Genomic DNA, 23562 nt, shown 5'->3' with positions numbered 1-23562 from the left:
CCGGGGGCCCCACCTGGGACTCAGTCCCAGGACCTGGAGATCAGGACCTGAGCCGAAGGTGATGCTTAACCATCTGAGCCACCCAGGTGTCCCAGACTTGCCAAAATCCTTAAGCCTTTCTACTAAATAGAAAATCCAGGAGCTGGAGTGGGGCGGCGTATCCTGCAGGACCAGCAGCATCTTGGTTTCCCCTTCCTCTTAGGATCCAAGTGCTGATGGAGTTTCAGCAGGGAAACTGCGCTAATGTGCCTTGGTAGCAAGTACTAGTAGTGTGAACTCTGCATCCCATCTCGTACAACCTTACATCCCCATCACTTGTCTTTATGTGTAAGACCAGCCTAGCCGATGATGGAGTACTATGGTACTATGGTCTGTCTTCCGACCTTCCTCCTTGGTTATTCTTCCAGTTGGTGGAGGAGGCGGTCCCAGCACTGGCCACTGACTGTGTGCCCTATTTTCTGCTTGTCTTCCCTGCCCTTCTCTCATGCCTTCCAGCTACTATCAGTCCACATCAGGAAGTAGGATCCTTGCCTGGACGATTCTTGGACCACTTGTTAACCACAGCCCCCACGTAATAAGTGCGCCATGCAGAAGGGCTGTTAAATCTATGACTTCTCCTTTTGCCCTCTTCCCCCCCACCTCCTTATGCCGTGTCCTCTCAGTAGATTAAAATTCATATAAACAAAGGAGGAGGGCATTCCTAATTGCTTAAACTTCCGGTCTTCCCAGGTTAGCAGGAAGTCTCTGGGGAGGTTCTGAATTAGTATTACTCGTCTTGTTACTGACTTTAACAGGATGCTGAGCAGTACAAAGTTAAGTGGGCAGTCCTGGGAGCTCCAGGGTGGAGAAGCCCACAGAAGGTTTGGTGGTCAAGGCCAGCCCGATGTGGTGGACAAACCCTGACCTAAAGCAGAATGAACTGGCCTCTCGCCCAGCATTGTCATTAACCAACCAGGGGAAAGCCACACTGGGACAAGCTAGTAGTCGGGAGAACCAGGAGAACCCCAGCTGGTTTAGGGGAATGCTAAGGTCTCTTGTAGCCATGACCATCTGTGATTCTGTTCTTTAGCTGCTAACCTACAAAACACGATCACCACGCTTTACCGCTCTTGAAATTGATGTGACTTAAAGTCCATGCTTAACAAGCTTGATACTGTAACAGGCATCTGCTATATTTTAAAACCTTTCTTTTCCTGTTTTTATTATAAAAGCACCTTCTAATTTTATTAACTAGCATTATGATTGGCACACAATACAAAACGATACTCCACGAACAGGATACTCCCTCACACCCTGAATCCCTAGTTCTTCCTCCTTGGAAGCGTTGCTGTGTATCCTTCCAGAAATTTCCTGAGTAGATAGACAAACGTGTGTGTCCAGCTAAGTACTTTTTAAATGCAGTGGGAAGACACCATCCACTCTTTAACTTTTTGCTGCTGCTTTTTCTTTTGTTTTGTGTTAACACTGTGTTTTAGAGATGTTTCCATATCAGCTAATACATGTAAGTACTTAGTAAGCCCTTGGCAACATTACTATCTTTCAGTCCATAAAGAGTGTTTCTACTCTTTTTTTCTTCTAGGCTACAAAACCTTCCACTGTGGGGTTGCGCTAATTGCTTATTAGTGGACGGCAGGACATTTCTGCTCTTTGGCTATTATAAACAATGCTGCCGTGAACATCTCTGCTCTGAAGTCTTGGTGTAGATGTGTGACTGTATCTGCAGAAGGTCCTGTTGAAGGAATGTGTCTTCTGAATGTTATGTCATTGAGAAGGCAGTCTGGCCATTGGCTGAGCTGGTTTACATTCTCACCAGGAGTATCAGTGGGTGCTCCCACTGCCCTTTCCAGAACTTCCTGGTTATGCTTCCTAACTGATGGGTGAAAAGGATACTGTGTTTCCTTTTGCATTTCTTTGACCAACGTAAAACGGAATACTTTTCTGTTATTATTATGGTTTCTTCTGTGCTCCGTTTCGCCTTTGCCTTTCTTTTCATTTGTCACTGATAAATTTATTTTGCAGATATTTACAAATTTATCATTTGCAGATATTTACAATTTTTATGTAGTCCGATTTGTCTTTTCCTTCATGGCCTCTACGTTTTCAGTCTCGACGAGTAAGATTTCTCCTACCCCAAGATTATCAAAAAGTTCCACCTCTGTTTTCTCTAATGATACTTTTATAATTTTTTTTTAAATCTTTAAAGCCCTGAGCCAGTGTACTCAGACTTTGATTTTAAGAACGGATGGGGGATTCAGCTTTTGTTGCCAGAGCAGGCCGCGCACGGGGCACAGGACAAAGCGAATTAGTACTGTGATGTAATTAATAGTTTCTGCAAATTAAAATTCCCATTTTGCTCCATATAATTCATGCCATAGCTTCTGAAAGTTGTCCCCTCCCCCTCCCTCCCCACCGAAGAACTTCTCTTGCCTTCTGCTCTGTGGACAGTCTGTCACTAAAGGAAACACATCAACACTTTTTCCTGATGTTGGCATTGATCAAAAGGCAGATGTTGGCCTTTTATTTATTTTATGATTTTTAAATTTACTTTAGAGAAAGAGAGCATGAACGGGGGCGAGGCTGAGGGAGAGGGAAAGAGAATCTCAAGCAGGCTCCCCACTCAGCGTGGAGCCCAAAGCGGGGCTCGATCTCATGACCCTGAGATCATGACCTGAACCGAGTCCGACGCCCAGCCCGCTATTTCTTAGTTGCAGTTGCTACCTTACAGTTTCCCAGATGGCGTACTTGGGGGCATAGTGACATACGGGCAAGAATGAAACGGAAGAGCAATGGTAGCGATTTTCCATGGGGGTAGCGTGGCATTCTGGAATATTCAGAGAATTCATTTATTTATTTATTGACTTATTTTAATCATCTGAAACCACTGATACTGCGTAGCTGCATTGGTGTGGGGATTCCTGGTTTGACTAACTACTCTCTGTTACTGGGGACCTTTTTTCTGGATTTTTGAATATTATTATGATTTTACCAGCAAGTTAGCTCTTTCTGTTCAAAATTAGCAGCAGAAATTGCAGCTTCCCTGGGCCGTGGTCCCACGCCTCCTGTGGGAGAGGGCGATGCTACTGCTTGATTTGGCCAATTTCTTAGAAATATTTTGGGCCTCCATGCAGCGTTTGCCATCTTCCTCTTAAATAGAAAAGCATCTCTGAATGTAAAGCAGCAGGCTCACTCATGTCTTACTGTTACCAGCACTAGGTAATTGTGGCCAGGGTGACGCTGGATTACCGGGCTTTCAGGGCCAATAAAACAAAAGCCATCTAATAACAAACTCAAAGCCAGAAAAAATTGTTGCTGAGATGGCTTATTTCTGTACTTACTTTTTATGTCTTGTGTCGGATACGCCCTTTCAGAAGGATCAGTTAGCTTTCTCCTGTTGTTCTTTTTACAGCAGAAATGTTCTCCCTGAACATTCTGTTTTGTTTTTAAACACACACACACACACTCTCTCTCTCTCTCTTTCTCTCTCTCTCCCTCAGCCTAGAAGAACTCACTTAGAAAGCTAGAGCAGAAAACTCTGGATTTAGCCTCGGTTTATTTCTTTAGCCATAATTCATGAGGTGTGCTGGAAAAGGTATTAGAGATTATCTGTTTTCTGGCATTGCATAGAAAGACATGGAGATCCAAACAGGGGACTCAAGATCATACATAGTGGTCAAAGCAAGACTGTAGGCTTTGGACTCCTGGTTTAACGCGCTTGCTAGAATAACACACTGAGATCCAGATTCTTTCTTTGTAATTGTCTTTAGAGTTAAATACCGTGCCGTGTGTTTAAATAATGAACTGACGGGAACTCCTTTTAGAGCGAATCTGTCGCATAGAGTAGCACGTTACAAAAGCTATTCGAGGAGTGTTCATAGGCGTTAACAACGGAAGAATGGCGGTATAGAGAACCTCTTTCTTTCCTTACAGAGCACCTTAGGGTACTAGGGTCTAGGAAATCACCTTTGAACACTGCCTCCTATAACTCAAAACCCAAGGAATTCCTGAGTCGGATGGCTCTGCCGACAGGAATAATCATTTCAGTGTAAGTCTCTGGGAGGAAGATAATTTCTACCTGCTGTATTTCCGGGGGCGGGGGTCTGTTTCAGAACTCTGCTTCGGTTCTGTCAAGGCCCTTTACTTGGAAGATCTGCGATGTCGAAGGTCAGAGCAGGAGGAGAACAGTTCAGGTCTCTTCTGGCCACAGTTGCTTAGGGTCTGTAATGGTCACACCTGACTGGGAGAGCTCCCTTAATGCCAGAATAGGGAAAGTGAGATAATCCACCCACCGTTGGACCTTAACGAGACGCCTGCAGAACACAGCTTGAAGGAGACCGAAGACAGAACCTGCTGGATGAACTTGTAACTCGAGAGAGACTACTTGTGGCATCCTTTAAGAACGAGGGTGCAGAACCAGATCTCATCAGGTAGGACGCCTTCATTTACAGGGGTTACGTGGTGGGTGAAGGTGTGTTTGCAGAGATTAGAGATTTGCGTGCTGAACGGCTTAATTCAACGAGTAAAATACACTCAGCTCCGGTAGAGTGTTTGACTCCCACTTTCTTCCAGTTTAGTGTTCTTTAATGTTCTAGATGTAGTACATCAGGGTGTTCAGCCGAATCCCATCCCGAGGGAAGACTGGGGAGAGTACGGACGACGTCAGCAAATCTCCTTTGCATTCTTTGCTTGCTTTGTCCTGTGGGAGCTGTCTTTTAAACTCCCGAAGGCATGTACTCATCTGTGGGGGGAAAGAGGTGTTTCTTTTGTTTTATTTTGTTTTTTTTCCCACTGGCACCTTGGAAAGCTGTGTCCTAGGGAGACTTGTTGTCCGTGGCTCACGAAGGTACAGGAGTGGGGCAGGTGTATTCTGGCCTGTTCTGTGCCCGAAGTGATTTACTCGCCAACACAGTTGATGGCCGTCCTGTGCCCAGTTCTGTTGGAAGACCTGGAAAGGCCATCCAGCTTTCCAGGGTTGGGGTTCACGATCCCTGTATGGTTATGTCTTTCGAAGTGCCCCCCCCCCCAGCTTTCAGAGCTCCTTGATGGAAACCATCACAGCAGGAAATGAACTTTGAGTAGAAACTCACTTCTCTACCTCTTCCCCTCTAGGGATGAGGCTTTCATTCTAGAGAGGAGCTTGCTTCTGCGGAAGTTCCTGATCAGGAATAATACGGCTTCCCGAGGGCAATGGTTTTTTTTGGTTTGTTATTTTATTTATTTATTTATTTATTTATTTATTTATTTATTTATACCTTTGGCCACATGTTACTAGGTCCCGCCTCAGACAATTAAAGCGGGGGTGTGGGTGGGGGAAGGAGGGTCCAAGGCGAGGCCCACAGGCAGCCAGGATTGCAGACCATGGCCCTAGGGTAAGCTGAGGAGGGAAACAGTTTCCTGTCAGCCTCAGACCTCTTGCGAGCATGTGATCCAGGGTTTTTAGAAAGAACTTACGAAAGACACGGGAAGTTCAGTGAAATCTTAAGTCATTGCAGTGGAGAGGTGAAGCCCAGGAGTCTGGGAGGGAGGGGTCGTGTCCTGGACAGAGTTTGTGAGAAGCCTCGGGTGGGCGGGGTGTTGCTCTGGCGGCGAGCAGTGCATGAAATGAACACACGAGCCAGGGGATCCACGGGCAGAGTCCATACTGTCTGTCAAGAAGGGCCTTTACCCTGAAGGGGATGGTCTTTGCAGTCCAGAAAGAGAACAGAGGTGTACTCAGGAGGAAGGGTCAAGTGCAGAGGCGATGAGGGCCATCTCCACACCCTTGCTTTGTGGTCCTGGAGGTAGTGACTGTGACGGACGGTGATGGTTACCCTTCGACAAAAGTTAGCTATGTGCCAGGCCCTGCTCATCGCTCTTCATTGTGTCCTATAAAGATGCTGGGGGGGCCACCTCCTGTGCTAGGTCTTCATGGGTTTTGTGGGTTTTCTAGTCCCCACTTGCTTATCACCTGTCTTCTCTCCTGTGATCGTTTCCACGTCCTTGTTAATGTAAAGTGTGACCTGCGTGCAGGTGTCAGCACCAGCTGGGAGCCTGTTAAAAACACAGATCTCAGGCCCTGCCCCCGACCTTCTGGATCTGCGTTTTTGGGTTTTGGTTTGTTTTTTCTTTCTTTCTTTTTTTTTTTTTTTTTTTTTAAAGATTTTATTCATTTGACAGAGCAGAGCAACAGGCAGAGGGAGAAATAGACTCCGTGCTGAGCGGGGAGCCAGTGCGGGGCTCGATCCCAGACCCTGGGATCATCATCTGAGCTGAAGGCAGACGCTTAACAACTGAGCCACCCAGGCGCCCTGGATCTGCGTTTTCTAAAAATAATTTTATTTGAAGTAGGCTCCATTCCGAGCTTGGGGCTTGAACTCAGGACTCTGCAGTTGAGAAGCATATGCTCTACCCACTGAGCCAGCCAGGGACCCTCGGAGCTGCATTTTTAAGAAGATTCTCAGTGTTTTGAAGGCACCTTCCCGTTTGAGAAATACGGCCCCATATCCTTTATTCTTAGCGGTGGCACTTCGCATCCGAGTCCACATGTGCACTTGCCCAGGAGATCTTTAGCACACACGTCCATTTTAGACTAGAGAAACTGAGGTCTGGAGGGGTCGGGTCGCTGGCACAAGGTTCTAAAACGGATCAGTCTCAGAGTTCAGGTTTCACCCAGATGTGAGCATCTCCAGATGCAAACTCTTCCCCCTGGTCCCAGGAGAAGGGTGGGACCGGTGTCGGGATCAGCTCAGTGGCTTGCTGGTCTCCCAGCCATCTGGGCTTCAAAATCATTGACCTTGAGGTGCAGATATGGGCGCTCCCTCTCTTTCATTGTCGTGGGGACCAGATGAGGTGATCGGTATGCGAAGGGCTTTGTGGACTCCAAAACCTTTGCAAACGGAAGATGTTCTTTCTGGCGCATTGTGTCACCGTGGGGCCAGGAGAGAGCTCGGGCTGCTGCCTGCTCCCCCGCCCCCCACCCAACCCTGGAGGGCTTCTATCCCACCCCTGGCCTCCCTAGCTGACCAGATTTGTTCCAGCATGCCCGCCTATTCTGCTGGCCCAAATCTCGTCATGGCGCTTTTCCCAGGTGCCCGGCTTGCTGCTCCTTGTTTTGTTAGCAAACGGTTGTGCGTGAATTCTGGCTACGAGATCCATGACGGGCACTGACTTACCTTCTGGAGTTCTGTCACCTGAAGCCTCTTTGGGCCCTGAAGTAAACTGATGGGTGGGAGAATTTTAGGGAAACTGAGGAAAGGTAATGCTAGGTGGTCTGTGCTCACAGTCCTAGAGGCTAGAAGTCCAGATCAAGGAGTGGGTGGTTCCTTCTGAGGGTCATGACAGAGGGTCTATTCTAGCCCTCTCTCCTGGGCTCGTAGATGGCCGACTTCACGTGGTCATTCCTCTGTGTGTGCCCGTGTCCAGATTCCCTCTAAAGACACCAGTCGTGCTGGATTATAGCCCACCCTGATGTCCTCGTTTTTTTAAATTAAGTCACCCCTCGAAAGAACCCATCTCCAAATACCATTATGTCCTGAGCTATGTACTAGGGGCTCGCACTGCAACATCGGAATGTTTGTGGGGACACAGTACAGCCCAGAACTCGGTCCCAAAAGTGTGAGTCCCGTAGTCATTCCTGGAGGATCTGATCAATGAGAGGATGCCTGCTAGATTAAAGCGGCCTCAAAGATTTGTGAGGAAATCTGCCTGTGGGCCGTGAAAGGGACACCCAGGCGGCCCTGACCCAACTCGGCAGGGAACATAGCTCCCCTGCAGACGTGCAAGAGGCAGGAAATAAGGATCTTGGTGAGAGTGTGAATGAAAGGATGTCACGTCTGGGCTAGAAGTCATTGTCTTAGGTTGTAAGTCAGAGTTTTCGGTCTGTGATTTCACTCACCTGCCTACGCCAGAGTGTTATTTTTGCCCTTTGTACCCCTGACCCCCACACTTGAGTCCTCCCGACCTTCTCCAACTTCTCAAACCCTAATCTTTCTCCAGCCTTTTGAGAATCTGAGTTCAGATGGAGACAGGAGCAGTTCGGGTTCACAGACTTGTCCCCTCGCCTCCTGACTGCTGCGATGCCCAGTCATTCCTGATAACTGGAGCTGTTCAACTCTGTCTTTGGAGAAACCCCATTCCCTTCTCTGCCAGTTGGTTTCTCTGACCTACAAGGGCTTCCTTAGCCCTCCCCACGCGTAATTCCTGGTTCTGGGCTCCTCCAGTGTCTTTGTCTACTTCTCTGACCCCTAGATTCCTCCGGCACTTTTGTTTGCTTCTGTCATCCTTTCTGTCACTGCGGGTCGCTTTGTCCTCCATGGTGGGGGCAGTGGGGGCTGGGTGGTGGCATATGCCTTCGCCTTAGGTCCCGACCTGCAGACCTACAGAAATAACATGGGCCAGAAAGCCTTATCAGAACTTAAGCATGTGAGAGACGCGCTCTCTGTGGCACAATTTGTCATTAACGCCACACGGCCACCACGTGGCGCTCCCTGTGGCGGGCCTGGGGTAGATCAGCTCATCAGTATCTCAGAGCCCCGTGATAACCGGCAGCCCCAACACAAGATCACGTGGACCCCCCCCCCCGCTTCCGGTTTCCTTTGTATGCCCCCCCCCACTCCTCTCTTGCCCGCCCCCCCACCCCGAACCCTTAGCCTCCTCTCTCCCTGGGCGGTCCCCCTCCCCCTCCCCTTCCTTCTCTCTTCCTTTCCTCCTCGTATGTGGCCTGATTAAGGAGACGAGAGGATTGTCAGACCCCAGTTTGGATTAGCATTTCCTTGAACCCGACATTAATGTGGCAATCATGCCCTTGAATGCGGAGCTGTCATGTGATGGGATCTTAGTTGTACCTTACGGATTAACCGGTCATTATTCGAAAGCAGTAAACCTTGCGGTAGGACCAGAGTCTAAATAAGCAATGGTTGACTAATTTAAGGCATTTGGAAACTTGTTAAAGAAGTCGCTGGGTAACAATGTCTCTCAGAAGATATTAAGCAGTGACACAGCTTCTGATTTTTAAATCCTGCTGCCCTTTATATCTGAGAGCATGGCTGGGTCTCACAATTAGTTAAATCTTTGTCTGTAGAGAGAGAGAAAAAAAAAATCCTTGCATACTCCACTGCTCGGTGAGCATCTCAGACATTATGTAATTAACTCGGCTGTGGTGGGTGGCTAATTGGCTAAGCTTTAATCCTCACACCGCCAACTATATTGAGGATTATAGGAAATAGGAAGTTATTTAGATGTCGAGATGGTTGCTGTGTGTCAGGAGCGGTGTATTAATAAGCAGGCGGATGGCTAAACTCAAAAGAATAATGATGGTAATGGAATGCTCACGTCCTCTGAGAGTGTGAACTTTACACTTGATTTCAGATTTCTCTCTTTGAGCTGGTAAAGTATGATCCCTCCAGTTCATGTTTCATGTCAGTGTCACCGTATCGGAAGCCAAGGTGGGCAAACGAAAAATCTACATGAAATTTTACATGAAAAGCGGCCCTTCCCCATTTTAAGTCACTGGCAGTTTTATTTCAAATGAAAGCCCGAGTTATAAGAAGGATGATTTATATCTTTCCTAAAGAGTCATTGGTTCATATTTTATGTTGCATCAAGTTATTAACACATGAGCAGGCTACTTCTCCAGAAGTAGGAAGTAGCGAAAGAATGCATACCTGTGTAAGTAATATATTCACATGGCTGAGAAGTTTGAAAAGCATTTAACAGGACTTGGGGACAGGTCTCCCTCCTGCTATGTTCCCCACTTCTGGATGTAAATATCACTGTTAAAAATTGTTGGCATATCCTTACAAAGTTCTCTTAAGCATATACCAGCAAATATGAATATGTTTCCTTATTTCCCTCCATCTTTTCATACAAATGATATGTACCATTCTACCACCTAATCAAATACATCCAAGAGCTTCTCAAACCAGGAGGTTTGTTATTCATTTTATAGCTACAGTATTTCTTATTAACTTAATTAATTTCTAATTAATTTCTTATAATATTTCATTATATGCATGTACCATAATATCTTCAACTAGCTTCCTGCTAACAGATGTGTGTATTGTTTCCAATCGTTACACATATATTTTATACGTGTGCCTATGTACTTAATACATACACATTTTCTAGTATAGAATAATGTTGGTGAATGACCTTACACTGAAGGGAGTTCACTTGTGGAAAGATCTGTCTCTAGATGGGTTCTTACAAGTAGGGTGGCTGGATCAGAGGGCATTTGCACTTGTAACTCGCATAGAACCAGTGTGGACCTACACTAGCCATTCATGTGAGTGCCTGTTTCCATACAGTCTGCCCCAGAGACAGTGTCATTAAACTTTGGGTTCCTATCACAATCTAACATATGAAGATGTTATCTAACATCTAACATATGAAGATGATGTCTTAGTGGAGTTTTATGTAGTTATTATATGTAATGGTAATGAACCAAGGTTATCAGGAAATTCTCCTGTGTTTCTGTTTAGTACTCTTGGGATTTTATTTTATAACCGTTAAATACTTGATCCGCTTAGAATTTAATTTAGTGAAGAGTATGAATCCCACTTTCTTACTTGGCTACCCGATTTTTTGGACTAACTACGATTTTTCCTGAATGATCCATTTTCACAAATTTTGAGATGATGAGCTTTGTAATATCATACGTCTGTGTACATATATATTTGCATCTGTTTCTGGACTTTGTGGTGTGTTCTGGGGGTCTCTCTGACAGCTCACATGCCAGCACCTTTACTTTCCAGGCTTTATTGTATGTTTTAATACATGATTGAGTTTGCCTCTTGTCATTACACTTCTTTTTTAAGAATTTTGATTTTTTTTTTTAAACATGAATTCTAGAATCAGCTAACCCAGCTTTTAAAAAGGGGTTAAACCTTTTTAAAACCTTTAAGAAGGTTTTTAAAAAAAAGGAAAAGGATTTAAAAATGTTTTAAAAAGGGAAAAATCATTTTTTAAAAATTGGCATTCCATTCAATCTTGAAACCCTTTATACTGCTGACTCTCCCTCTCTAGGAACATGTCTCCATTGGGCCAACCTGTCTTTCAGGGCTTTCAGAATGTCTTCAGGTGTGCTGTGCACATTTCTGGTTTAATGTATTTTTAGGTATTTTGTGTTTTTGGTGGTTTTAGATTAACTTTTTCACGCCATCATGCTTTTTGGTTGTCATTTATATGGAAGCTGTTCATACCATACACTGTTAATACCATAAACTTTCTTACTACTCTGTTTCTAGACTTTCTGTTGATTCTCTTCTATTTTCCAGTTATATTTGTTTTTAAGAGAAAGGAAGCAGTTCCTGGAAGCTTTCCAGTCAGTAAACCGGCTCAAAATAGAGCTAGGTTAGGCTTGCATCTCCTGCTAGGTTATGCCAAAAGCAGGGAAGAATGGAGTTGCCATGATTGGCTTGGGTCTGCCCAGGAGATATGTGTCCCTGGGCTGAAACTGAGGATGGGCTTGTGTTCCCTGAGCAGTGGAGCCTTGAACAGAGTCAAGGTTCTGATAAGGAGTGAGAAGAGACTTAGCAAAGCTGAGAAGGCAAGCCATAGTGACCACCTCAGCCTTTCTCCCACAGCTCTTCCAGCAGTGGTAACTCACTACATCTCCAAGTGTCTTCTGACACCAGATGGGGAAGGTTCTCGAGTTGTGTGAACATACTAAGGACCTTCATCTCCTGTCCCTTCTCCTGATCCTGAAGTCCCAGAGAAGTGGTAGCTCACTGGCCTTCTGGGTGATTTTATTTAGGTTCATGTGGAACTTAGATAATCACTTTAAACCTTCAGCTCACTTTTTAAGGAAGCCAGGATATTACCTGTCTGCCTGAAGAGGTTCAAGAGATGTGCCTTTGAACTTCACCATGGTTCTTCTAGTGACACATTTAGGTGGTCCGTTAGAGCTGATTTCTACTGCAGACAGATGATCTTGTATGTTTTCTATCAGTTATTTAACTCTTGGTGGGAGGTAATAGCCTCTGACCTCATCTCCACGTTCTGGAGAAATGAAGTGGGTTAATTCGATGTGTGGACTGAGACTTCATATGACAAGGTGGAGTATTTGGGTAGAGACTGACCTGAAAAGTCTGAACTGTATATTGTCTTAGTTCCTTTTATTTTCTCTGCATTGACTGCTGGTACGATAAGCAACCGTGCAGTGTGTATAATGACTGTGTTTCCTTGGGGAGAAAAACTGAGTACATCACATGACAGTGGTTTCTGTGACTCCTTTTGTAGAAGAGGCAGTTTGGTTGAAGGCTTAGACCAAAATGTTGACCCTTTGAGATATCCCAGTGGTTTGTGGGAACTGACAGAATTTTTAAAAATATAAATCTAATCTAAAAGTTGTGCATCATAGTGTAAACACCCAAATTGTACAAAAGAGTAATCAGTGAAGATTGGAGCTCCCTCCCACTTCAACAGATGTGAAGTTCCTCATTTCTTCCCCAGAGGCAACCGCTTCTAATAGTTTCTTAATGTGTCCCTCCAGAGAGATTCTACATACAGGGGTGCACGCATGTGCGTGTGCACGCGCACGCGCGCGCGCACACACACACACGCCACTGATCTCCCTCCCACCTCTTTTACTTTTAACATGAATTATAGTGTCATATGCCCTCTTGACTCTCTGCACTATCTTTTCAGCTCCACAGGATATCTTGGAGATTATGAAGTAGAATGTTTTAACTAATACTCTTAAATGTCTCAAAAGTGTTTCGGAACTTGACAGAATAGCTATTTGAAGTTTTTTGGTGATGGATGTACTCACAAGACTGACAATCAGTCTAATGGATCTCTATAGTCATTTTAGTCCAGATTTTTTATTTCCCCTCTCCGTGGGATAGGAAAGGAACTCTATCAGTAGCCTGACTTCCAGTCAGATACTGAGTGGAAAGAAGGATTATCCATTGGGATGACTGATCAGGCACATGAATCTAAAGACCATGAAATACGAATAAATACTAGTCATTGCAATCCCACGCCACTGATCAAGTTGACAGAGCAAACCTCTGATACCCCTGAACCGTAATGAATGTAGTCCATCCACATAACAGGTGAGCAGCAGTGACCTGGTAACTTCTCTGCTCAGAAGGTTTTGAAAGCTGAACGACAAAGGAATATAAAAAAAAATGTTAAGATGCCTTTTATTATAGCATGAACAACATGAATATGTAAGCATAAGTCAAATGAAAGGTGTATGAAACTTCTACACTGAAAACTAACTTTGGTTAGAGAAATTAAGGAAAAACTAAAAGATAGACCATGTTCAGGGATTGGAAGTCTCAATATCATAAAGATGTCAGCTCTCTCAGGATTCACCTGTAGGTTCAGAACAAAGCCATTTAGAGTTCCCAGCCAGTTTTTTTCTTCTTCTGTCATTTAAGATATGATTCTAAACCTTATATGACGTTTAAAAGAGCCAGGAAAAGCCAAGGCAATTTTGAAGAACAAAAGGCATGAGGGCTCACATTATCAGTTATCAGGACTTACCATAAGGGCAAATAAGCCAGTGGAACAATACAGAGTCTACACACGTATTGCCACCTGACTCATGACAGAGGTGCACTGCAGTGTAGTGGAGAAAAGAGTGTCTCTTCAGTAAATAATGTTAGATCAACTGGACATGCATATGGAAGGAAAAGAATCTTTGCCTTTGTATCACTCTCCATTAAAATCAGTACCAAAAGGCTTGCAGATCTAAATGAGAAAGGTGAAATGAGAGCTTAAAGGAGAAAACATAGGAGAATGTCATTATGACCTTGCGATGGGCAAGCATTTCTTACATTTCTTACACATAGAGCATTCAACATGAAAGAAACACAAAATAAGTTGGACTTCCTTAAAATAAGAAATTCTGTTTATCAAGAGATACCACAAAGCATGAAAGACAAACCACAGAATGAGGATCTATATTTGCAGTGCATATATCCAACACCAGAGTTCTATCCAGAATATATAAAAAACACCTATAATTTCAGAAAATGACCAACAACCCATTAGGAAAAAGAGGCAGAAGACTAGAATTTGGACATCACAAAAGAGGATACCCAGTTGCTGGTGAGCATATGAGAAGATGTGCGACTTAACTAGACATCAGGAAAGTGCGAAGCAAAACCATGACACAAGACCATCGCACCTACCAGATTGGCGGAAATTAAAATGGCAGACGGGTCAAATGTTGCTAGATGTGGAGTGGTTGGAATTCTCCCCCCGCTGGTGAAACTCTCTCTCAGTTCTGCAACCACTTTGGAAACCCTGTAAAAAAAAAAACCTATCTCTTAAAACGGAGGTGTACAAAAGCACGTAGAAGACTGTATAGCAGCGTTATTAATATTCCTACCTGGAAACAACTCCATGAACACCTCTGCTCTGGCGGGTAAATACATAATGGCGTATTTATTCAGTGACACTACACAGAAGATGAGAACAGATGACCTGCGGCTGCGCGCCACACCATGGATAGAGCTCACATTACCAGCATGTTGAGCACAGTGAGTCTGACTTCAGAGCGCATATTGTAAGATTCCACTCCTGTAAAGGCAGACCTTCCTTATGGTATTACACATCCTAGAAATGGGTCCCTTTTTGGGAAGCAGTGAGTAAGAAGGGGGCACAAGAAATCCTGGTGTTCTGCGGCACTCTGTTTCTTGTCAGGGTAGTGACTAATTGGGGGTGTTCCCTCCACAAATTATCACTGAGCTGTACACGTCTTTTTATGACTTTGCTGTTTACATGTTCTACTTGAACTTAAAAATATATATATAAGTGCATGTATACATACGTACATTTTTATGTATTACACATGCAGACAAGTGTGTATATACCTGTATGTGTACATGTATATGTATACATACTTACATATATAATGTAACACATAGTGTAATAAGTAGTACATACAATGTAAGCTCTTGTAGTACATGTATACTTAAGAACACTACAAAAACACATATATATTTAATCATATATGCTTATGTGTGAGGATACGAACATATATACACTTTCATATGGATACATATGTGTGTACACACACACACACACACACACACACACACACACACACTCACACACGCCAAGAGCTATGTCCTGAACAGACCAGAAGATGGAGATGTGAGTCCGCAGAACTAGAAGAAAACCACTCAGCCCTTCCCAGTGTGCAGATTTTGAAAAGTTGGGTTTTTTTTTTTTACCCTTGAAAGTGAGAGAGGGAGTGCTTGGCTTGCCTCTTCTGCCCACTTTCAGAAAAGGAGCCCTGTCCCCCTTCTGTCTTCATTTTTTCTCTCCTTCCCTTCCTCCATTAACGGCAGCCCTGTTTGTGATTTGAAGACTTGCCCTTGGTGACTGTAGCCCCCCGCCCCGCCCCTCTCCCGTTTCTTCCCCCCCCCCCCCCCCCGCCTTCCTTCCTCACCTTTAGATCTTTCTTTTCCATTGCTCTTTCCCCCGGGGGGAAAAAAATGTGTGATTCTGGCATTTCTTGATTTTAGTGTTTGTTTCCTACTCTTGATATTAAAAGCAGAGGGATGCGTTCAATACCACTTTCTATCGGTCTTCACTTAATGTCGTGGGTCTTTATTCCCCTAATATCTTCCCTCCCCTTGATCCCCTTCCCTGTGGAAATGACTCGTCCTTAATTGGATTTGAAACAAATTATCAACACGATGCAGGCTCATTATAACAAGTCAAACCATACTGAGAGGTAGCCAAAAATTAATTCGCTCCCATTCTTTCCCTGCAGTGCCATTATCCTGAAGTAAGTAGTGTTAACCGTTTGAATGGTTTCCTTCCCTGCATTTATCTGTGTTTATTCAAATATTTGCAAATATATTTACATAGGTATGCATTTTCCTTTCCTATTCTTTTTGTGAAAACAGAGTTGTCCTATATATATCACTCTGTAATTTACATTTTCCATTTAAATTCGAACCAACCTCCAAATCAGTAGATCTAACAAATTCTTTTCAATAGCTGCATTATTCCACAGTATAAATAAGCAGTTATTCATCCAACCACTCCCCATTTGATGGGTGCTGAGTTGTTTCGTTTTTTTGCTATGACAAGTAAATGCAGCAGCTGGGATCCCTGGTGACGTGGCTTCTATTTCTGTAGGACATGGCCCCCAATATGGCTAGAATGAAGGGATGGGTGTCCAAGTTCAGCAGGCACTGCCAGATCTGTTCCTTAAAGTCTCATTGCGTCCCAGTACCCCCCAGCGCCATATGGCGGAGCCCTGTGCCCTGTTACAGAACTGGCTGGGTTTTGTTGATCTGATGGGCAACAAACAGTATCTTGTTTTGAATTGCAGTCTTTAACCTCTGATATATTTGTGACTTTTGATGGGAAGGTAATAAGATTTCCTACCCCTGTGTGTATTAATTGTAAATTCTAAAAAGCACGTGGGAATTGAAAAAGAAAATTCCTGTCTATGAAGTAACAGGGAGAAGAACCCAAAAAACACCTACGTGCACTGTATCATAAGTTACTTGTGGGGTTTTGTTTTTTGTTTTTGTTTTTGTTTTTTTTTTGAAAAAAGGCCTATCTAATACGTGTCAACTTGGGCTTTTTATAAGTGAAAATGTGTGAGAAACTGAAAAAAGCATTTTCTGGTTTATTCAAAAGGGTTTTCTGTTTCTCCTGCCCTCTCTTGTCTGTTTATCAAGCACTTTCAGATATTATTTAAGCCTCATAATACTCTTTGTGGGTAAGAGAGGAGAGAGGAGTGCTGCTTTGCAGATAGGGACACTAGTGCGTGGAGAAGCCATTGTACCCAAGGTGAATAAATCAAAGCGAAAAACTAGAACTCAGGTCTCCCTGTCCTTTGCTGTAGTTTTTTCTCTTGCCGCCCCCACCCCCCCGATTTTGGTCTCCTTCCATAGTTCCCTCGTAGGGACCCTCACTGGTTCATTTCTCCTTCGAGTACTTTGTCCTTCTTCCTGGTCCTGGTTCGTAACACACAGTGGTTCCCTCCATACATTCAAGCCCTATATGACAAACTCTGCTGTGTAATTTAGTGGTGGGAACAAAGGGTCTGGTATTAAAAAACCTGGGTTTCAATTTTGACTCCATCATTTTTTGTAAAAATGCAGGTCATCACGACTCCACAAAAGATTGTGAAGTCCTGATGAGATAAAGGTAGGCGAAGGGGTATGTTTATGCCTCCGTAAAGTGCTTTGTGAACAGAGCTAGCCATGTGTTGTCACGGCTCTTAGCAGAGGGGGATCCAGAAATGGCCTGCCCTTTGGAGAGCCCTTTCTGTCCTGGCCCGATTAGAGAAGGGTACATGAGAGTTGACAGGTAAGTGCTGAATCGTGAGCTGTGGGCCATGCATGGTCTAGGAGATAAGAACAGGTTGAGAGCTGGGGGAGGCAGAGAAGGTGGAGAAATGAGACTTGACATAGCCAACATGGCCGTCATAGAGTCAGTAGAACTCGCGTATTTTCCCTCTTACTTGGGTGCTTTCTTGAATCCTCCTCTTTCTCGACTGATCACGTCGCATATCATCTGCATCCTGGTGTCCATCTGTCCATAGAGATACCCCAGGGCACGTAGAGGTTCCCGGGCCCTGTCCCCAGAGGGAAAGTGAAAAGCACAGTTAAAAGCCTGGGTGCCTGTCTTGAGAATTCAGTTTTTAGATGGGAACTAGATGAATTGATGTGATTGAAAACAGGATGGTTGTGGTGGAAATGATGACCATGCAGGTGAGTGGTGGCTTTGGCGCATCTTGGATGCATACACATTATTCACAGACACCCGCAGCCCGTCTTTTAATGCCAGGTTTGGATTTTTGTACATCAGCTGATACAGATTTCTACCACCGTTGATCATCCTTCTGCCTGCTAAAAATTTCGTTTATCACGCTTGCATCTTTGTCGCAGAACAGTTAGTTCACGCAATTAAGTGAATATTTTACTGCATTTTATTTTTATTTTATAAGATGAGTGAGGATGAAAGCAAATGGGGGCGGGTCGTAGAGTCAAGGCAAAGATGGAGATCACTGGTCATGCCGAATGCTTAAACGTAAGTTGTTAACATCAGTTGGGTGCCCAACAGATGTGTTGTTCGAGTGTTCTTGGTCGTGAAGAATGGAATGGGAGATGTAGGGCCATTGTAATTGAGCACCCCCCCCCCAATATATAAGCATATTGTTGACTTTGGCTCATTCTGTTTCCAAACATGTTTTCAGGAGTGCTTTACGGAAGGAGCTGCTTATAAGTATAATGCTCATTGCTGAGTGCTCTGTAGTTGAATTATAAGCAACAACCAGCAGATGGCTCTCGGTCACCAGAAATTTGGCCTGGCAGCTAATTCATCTCACTTAGAAGTCTTCAGTTTTCTACACCACCCCTGTATCCCCTCTTCTACTCTTCAGGACCCCTGGCAATCAAACGCTTAGGGTAAAGAACTGTTCCTTTTGGTTTTCTTTTCTTGATTTGGGGCTGCTTGGGTAACCCTTAGGAAAAGCACACCGGGATTTCTGAATTTGGGTTTGGAGGTCAAAACTGGCCAGGACCTTCTCCAGCTTCCATTTCTGTTCTTCTGTGAACCATCTTGTCAAGTTTGTAACTTAACATTAACACTTGTTGTTGGGCGGTGTGGTTGGCAGGGAGGAAAGGAAACATGGGCATGGATAAAACTAGAAAAATATTTGACTGCAGTAGATTTTAGAGATGCCATGGAAGGGTCTTCTTGGGTGATATGTAAGAGGATATTTTCCTTGTTTGAGTTCTTACCTGTTCTGGCCTCAGACTCAATAAAGATGATGTGTTCAACTTCACAAAAACAATTATTGAGTATTTGCAGAAGGCACAATGTGAGGCCATTTAAGGTCCCCAGAGTATCAGCTCCTATGAGGTCAGATATTGGTCTGTCTTGTTCACTTCCAAGCCCCAAGCTTAGAGCCTGGCTTGTCAAAGGTGCTCAGGAAGTACTTGTTGGAAGGATGGATAGACAGGTGGACGGGGTACAGAAAAACAGGATAGAGTCCTGGCCTAGAGAGGTTGCCCATCTAGCAAACAGGACCACAAGAGAGTAGCAGGAGCAGTTTTACTTTCGGGTCACTCTTAGGAACTATGTAGAAGTTCGAGAAGATTCTAGAAGGAAATAAAAAAATTCCTCTTCCGCTAGGTTGTGTCACTTCCCCGAGCCCCTCACGTTTGAAAATCTTTATACCCTGTTTCTGGTCTGTTCACCAACGCTTGGGGAGTTTTCCTGTGAGTCACTGCGGGAATTGTCCCTCTCTTGCTGTTCCCCCTTGTCATTTCCCTCATCCAGACCCCCGTCACCTTCCACCTGAATTCCACCAGCCTCCTGGCCCCCCTCCCCGCCTGTGGCCTCTCCTCAGCGTAATCCAGGCCGCATATTGTTGCCAGATTTTGCCTCCCAAGAATTTATGTCAAAGAATCTATTTCTGATTGAAATTTGAGCCCGTGTGCATCTTTATATTCGTGGAAAGAAACTGCCAAGAAAAGTTCGGAGAAAGGAATTACCCTTTGCATACCGCGGTAGCATTTTCTCATCTTTTTGGACAAGTCGAATTGCAGAGTTTCACAGGCTCTGAATCAGCTCATGGACACCCTAGAAATACCTTCTCTGGTCCTGTTTGCACACCGCCCTGTGGTCTGTGAATACTCAAACGCTGATACTTTTCTAGACAAAACAGACATTTTATATAGTCACTTGGACATCTTTTCTGAGATGCTAAGAACAACGAAGGAAACCTACCTCTAGGAATTCACTGCTCTTTCAATATCTGTGTGATGAGAACGCCCTTCCCTACCAGCTCCCAACAAGCTTCAGCCCATTTGTCAGCGGAAAAACATGGGTTACCTGCCCCGGCCCCCACCCCCAGGTAGTATCATAATTTCATGCACATCATTTGCTTTTGGGGATAAAAATGAAATATTTTTATATCTTTAGAAGCAACTGTGAAACCTTTTGGTATAAAATCTTGATAAGACAGGTATCCAACCCATTTATTAATGTGTTCATTTCAGAAGTTGTATTCGCTAGAGAAATTCCATCCTGAAAGAATATGGAGGAAAAATAACTGGTATATTAAAAAAAAAAAAATTTTCCAGTCTCCCCTAGCTTCCAGAACGTAGTGTTTAGCATTTCCCTTCCTTAACTTCCTTCTAGAAGAGAAGCACTCCCTCCGTGTTGTTTTGAAAGCAGGGTTGAGCTGTACTGTGTTTCAGTAAAAGAATTCTCTTTCTGGTGATACCCTTTTCATCTGCTTCAACATTATTAGTTTCTGCTGTTGGACTCAGAGGCACCCAACAACTGATTAAGTTTTGTTTGCTTTTTTTTTTTTTTAAATCTCTCAAGATGAAGATGTTAGATACTGCTTTGATTTTGTCTCCTTCTTGCCTAAAGAGCTCAGTGGTTTTCCTGGTTCTGTTGCATAAACATGTACTGAATGCTTGTTCTTTGACATGTTGCAAGGCACTGGTTTTTTGGGGGTTTTGGGTTGGTTTTTTTTTTTTTTTTTTGGCTATGAGGGATATAAACATGACTGTCATGTGGCCTCTTTCCTCGCAGAGCTCATAATTTAGGAAGGGAGACGGATAAGTAAATAACTCACTACAATCCTGCTTGATAAATGCCACGTTGGAGGTTTTGAACAAAGTGCCATGGGAGCGCCCGCGAGTGATTGATTCAGGGGAAGGGGGGGTGGGGATGGGGATCAGGAAGGACCAAACAGGAGAAGTGACATTTGAGTTGAGCCTTAGGGGATGAATAGAATTTTGCCAGATGGACAAAGGGTGGGGGGTGGGGACCCTCCAGACTCATACAAAAACATGAGAGCGTGGAAGTTTGTGCCTTTGTCTGAGAAGCCGTGAGCGGTTTGTGGGGCCAGAGGAAGAGTAGGGTAGGGACCCGGGTTCTGGGAGACAAAGTGGCAGAGATCCTTGGGGCCACGTTGTTGAGCTAAAATGTTGTCTGTTGCTTCTAGGGAACTGTGAAAGTTTTAAGGGAGGGAAATGTGCCGGCCAGATCTCTGTTTTAGAAGGAGAGTTCCGGCCACGGGGCACAAGGTGATTTGGATGCGGTGACCTGGAGCGCGGGGACCCGAGGTGATGAGGGTCTAAAACAAGGCAGCACTCGCGGGGCGGGGGGTGGTGGAAGGAGGGCTGAGACTTGGGCACGGCCCTGAGGGAGGCCTTGGGAATGGATGAGATGGGGGGGCGGGGGGGGGAGCAAAAATCATACAAGGGAGACAGGTTTGGGTGTCTTGGGAATCTAGTGTTGCCGCTCACCTAAAGAGTGCGTGCGCGTAGAAGAGAGGCTATGGGGTGAAAGGATAGGTGTGATTTGGAGTGTGTTGGGTTTGCAGTGGAATACCCAGTCAGAGGTCCCAAAACAAGAAGACCTATGTGCAAGGGGAGCCTGCAGGACAATTTCATAGGTAGAGGTGAAGCTGAAAGTCTTGAGCATGGTGATTTTCAATCAGGATGCGGGGAGAGAGGACCTGCCTCCCTTGGATTTTGATATGTGGGGTTTCAGATTCTGATCCTGCCCTGCTAGGGAGGGGAGAATGCCCCCCCCCGCCGCCCCCGTTACGAACCCACTGCCATAAGGACCCAAGAGAATGTGTCCTATTTCACTTGTACCAGGTCAGAAAAAGTACGTGGGCACCTGTTAGCTCCTGGGGTTTGGTGTTTTTTTTTTTAAGATTTTATTTATTTATTAGAGCACAAGCAGGGGGAGCTGCAGGCAGAGGGAGAAGCAGGCTCCCTGCTGAGCAAGGAGCCAGAGGTGGGACTCGATTCCAGGACCGTGGGATCATGACCCGAGCTGAAGGCAGGTGCTTACTGACTGAGGCCCCCAAGCTCTCTTGCTGGCTCCTGTTCGGACAGCCTGCAGCCACAGGAGCAGATAGCATTGCCCAGAGAGAGATCAGATGGGAGGAAGAGACAATCTGAATGGAATTGCTGAGGAACACGACTGTTTAAGGGGCAGGTGGAGGAAGAGGGCCTTGCAAATTACAGAGAAGCGACTGCCCGTGGCGGGGTGGGGTGTAGCCTGGAGGAAGCCAAGGGAGGAGAGGCTGGGTCACAGATAAGGGCTACTGTCAAGGGCTATGGTCGGCCATGACATATGAGGACTGGACAAGGGGCAGAGCGGCAACAGGGAACATTCAGGCAGTAAGGAGACCACGGGGGAGGAGGAAGAGTTTTGTAGAGCGGCCGGGCAGCCTGAGACGGCAGCAGAAGTCAGGCTGCTAAGCATAGTTCCTTCTTTAGGGAAACTTGGCTGTGAACCGGAGGATTTCTAGGATGGGAAACAACGAGCGTGCGAAAATGATAAGGTTGTGCAGGAGTGAGGATGGAGGGGATGAGGAGAGCAGATGCAGGCACACCCTGGGATTAATGCTTTTAGACCCAGCCCTCCAGCTTCCACCCTCTCCACTCTCGTCCGGGGCCCGTATGGCTCACAGCCCCTGCCCCAGAGACCTCATCCACGTGTGTGTCCTTTCCCGCCCTCCCCATACCGCTAACCCTTACCCACCGTGCAAGGCTCTGTCGAGTCTCCCTACCTTCAGAAGGCCTCCCCTGCAATGGTGGAGAGACAGCGCCTTGGGTCGAGCGTGAAGGCGGGGGTTCTCCTGGGGGGCTCAGTCGGTGAAGCATCTGTCTTTGGCTCAGGTCATGATCTTACGGTCCTGGGATGGAGTCCTGCATCAGGCTCCCTGCTCAGCAGGGAGACTGCTTCTCCCTCTCCCTCTGACCCTCCCCCCTGCTTGTGTTCTTTTTCTCTCTGTGTCTCAAATAAATAAATAAAATCTTTTAAAAAAAGTGCGAAAAGGTGGGCGTCACCTGTAGCTCTGCCGCTAAGTGCGCGACCTCCAGAAAGTCACGTGATATCTCTTTTCCTTGGTTTTCTGGTCAGTAATACCCGCTCTAACTTACACACAGGCTTGTGTACAATATGAATGAGACCAGGGCAGTGAAATGCCTCTGAAATCACACACAACACGGCACGATGGTGCGACACTACCATTTCCTGACTGCATGGACTGATTCATTCAGGCCTGGTTTTCGCTGGATAAGTTAATTCCCTCAACTTTGTTTTGTCCTTCAGTGCCTGTTTCGCTGAGCACAGAGGTTATCATGAGGAGCAAGACAGTCCCTACCCCGGGGAGCTTCTAGTCTGGTGTGGGAGGCAGGAAATAAATAATTACATCCTATCTAACAGCTAGTTGTTGAAGTGCTATAGAGAAAAATAATGCAAAAGGAGGAGGAGGCAGGCCTAGGAGTTGCAGAGAAGGGTACTGTTTTATTTTATTTTTTAAAAAGATTTATTTATTTGAGAGAGAGAGGGCGGGTCAGAGGGAGAGTGAGAATCTCAAGCAGACTCTGCTGAGCTTGGAGCCTGACTCGGGACTCGATCCCATGACCCTGAGATGACGTGAGCCTAAACCAAGAGTCAGACACTTAACTGACTAAGGCAGCCCAGAGATAAGAGTAGTCAGGGGACATCCTGAGGAGATGATATCTCAGCAGAGGAGAATCAAGTGAGGGGGCAAGGCCGCGGGGCCATCTGTGGGAAGAGTGCCTTAACCCCACGGGCACAGCAGGTGCAAAGGACCTG

The 23562-nt window shown here is 45.3% G+C and overlaps 1 protein-coding gene across 2 annotated transcripts in view; it reads left to right on the top strand.

Moving 5' to 3' along the window:
* Positions 1–23562, top strand: part of LOC111161111 (syntaxin 8) — a 243406-nt gene that overhangs the window by 17675 nt on the left and 202169 nt on the right. For both annotated transcript variants that reach the window (XR_002641523.1, XM_022524597.1), the window contains exon 4: positions 4314–4424. Coding sequence is in view for 1 of the 2 variants with exons in the window: in XM_022524597.1 (XP_022380305.1) it covers positions 4314–4424 (111 nt within the window). In the remaining variant the exon portion in view is untranslated. The remainder of the gene's footprint in view (positions 1–4313; positions 4425–23562) is intronic.

The sequence above is a fragment of the Enhydra lutris genome, unplaced genomic scaffold, assembly GCF_002288905.1.
Source record: "Enhydra lutris kenyoni isolate GAN:26980312 unplaced genomic scaffold, ASM228890v2 scaffoldscaffold82, whole genome shotgun sequence".
In the NCBI taxonomy this organism is placed as follows: Eukaryota; Metazoa; Chordata; class Mammalia; order Carnivora; family Mustelidae; genus Enhydra; species Enhydra lutris.
Note: the sequence above shows the minus strand (reverse complement) of the source record. Positions and strands in the feature narration are given on the sequence as shown.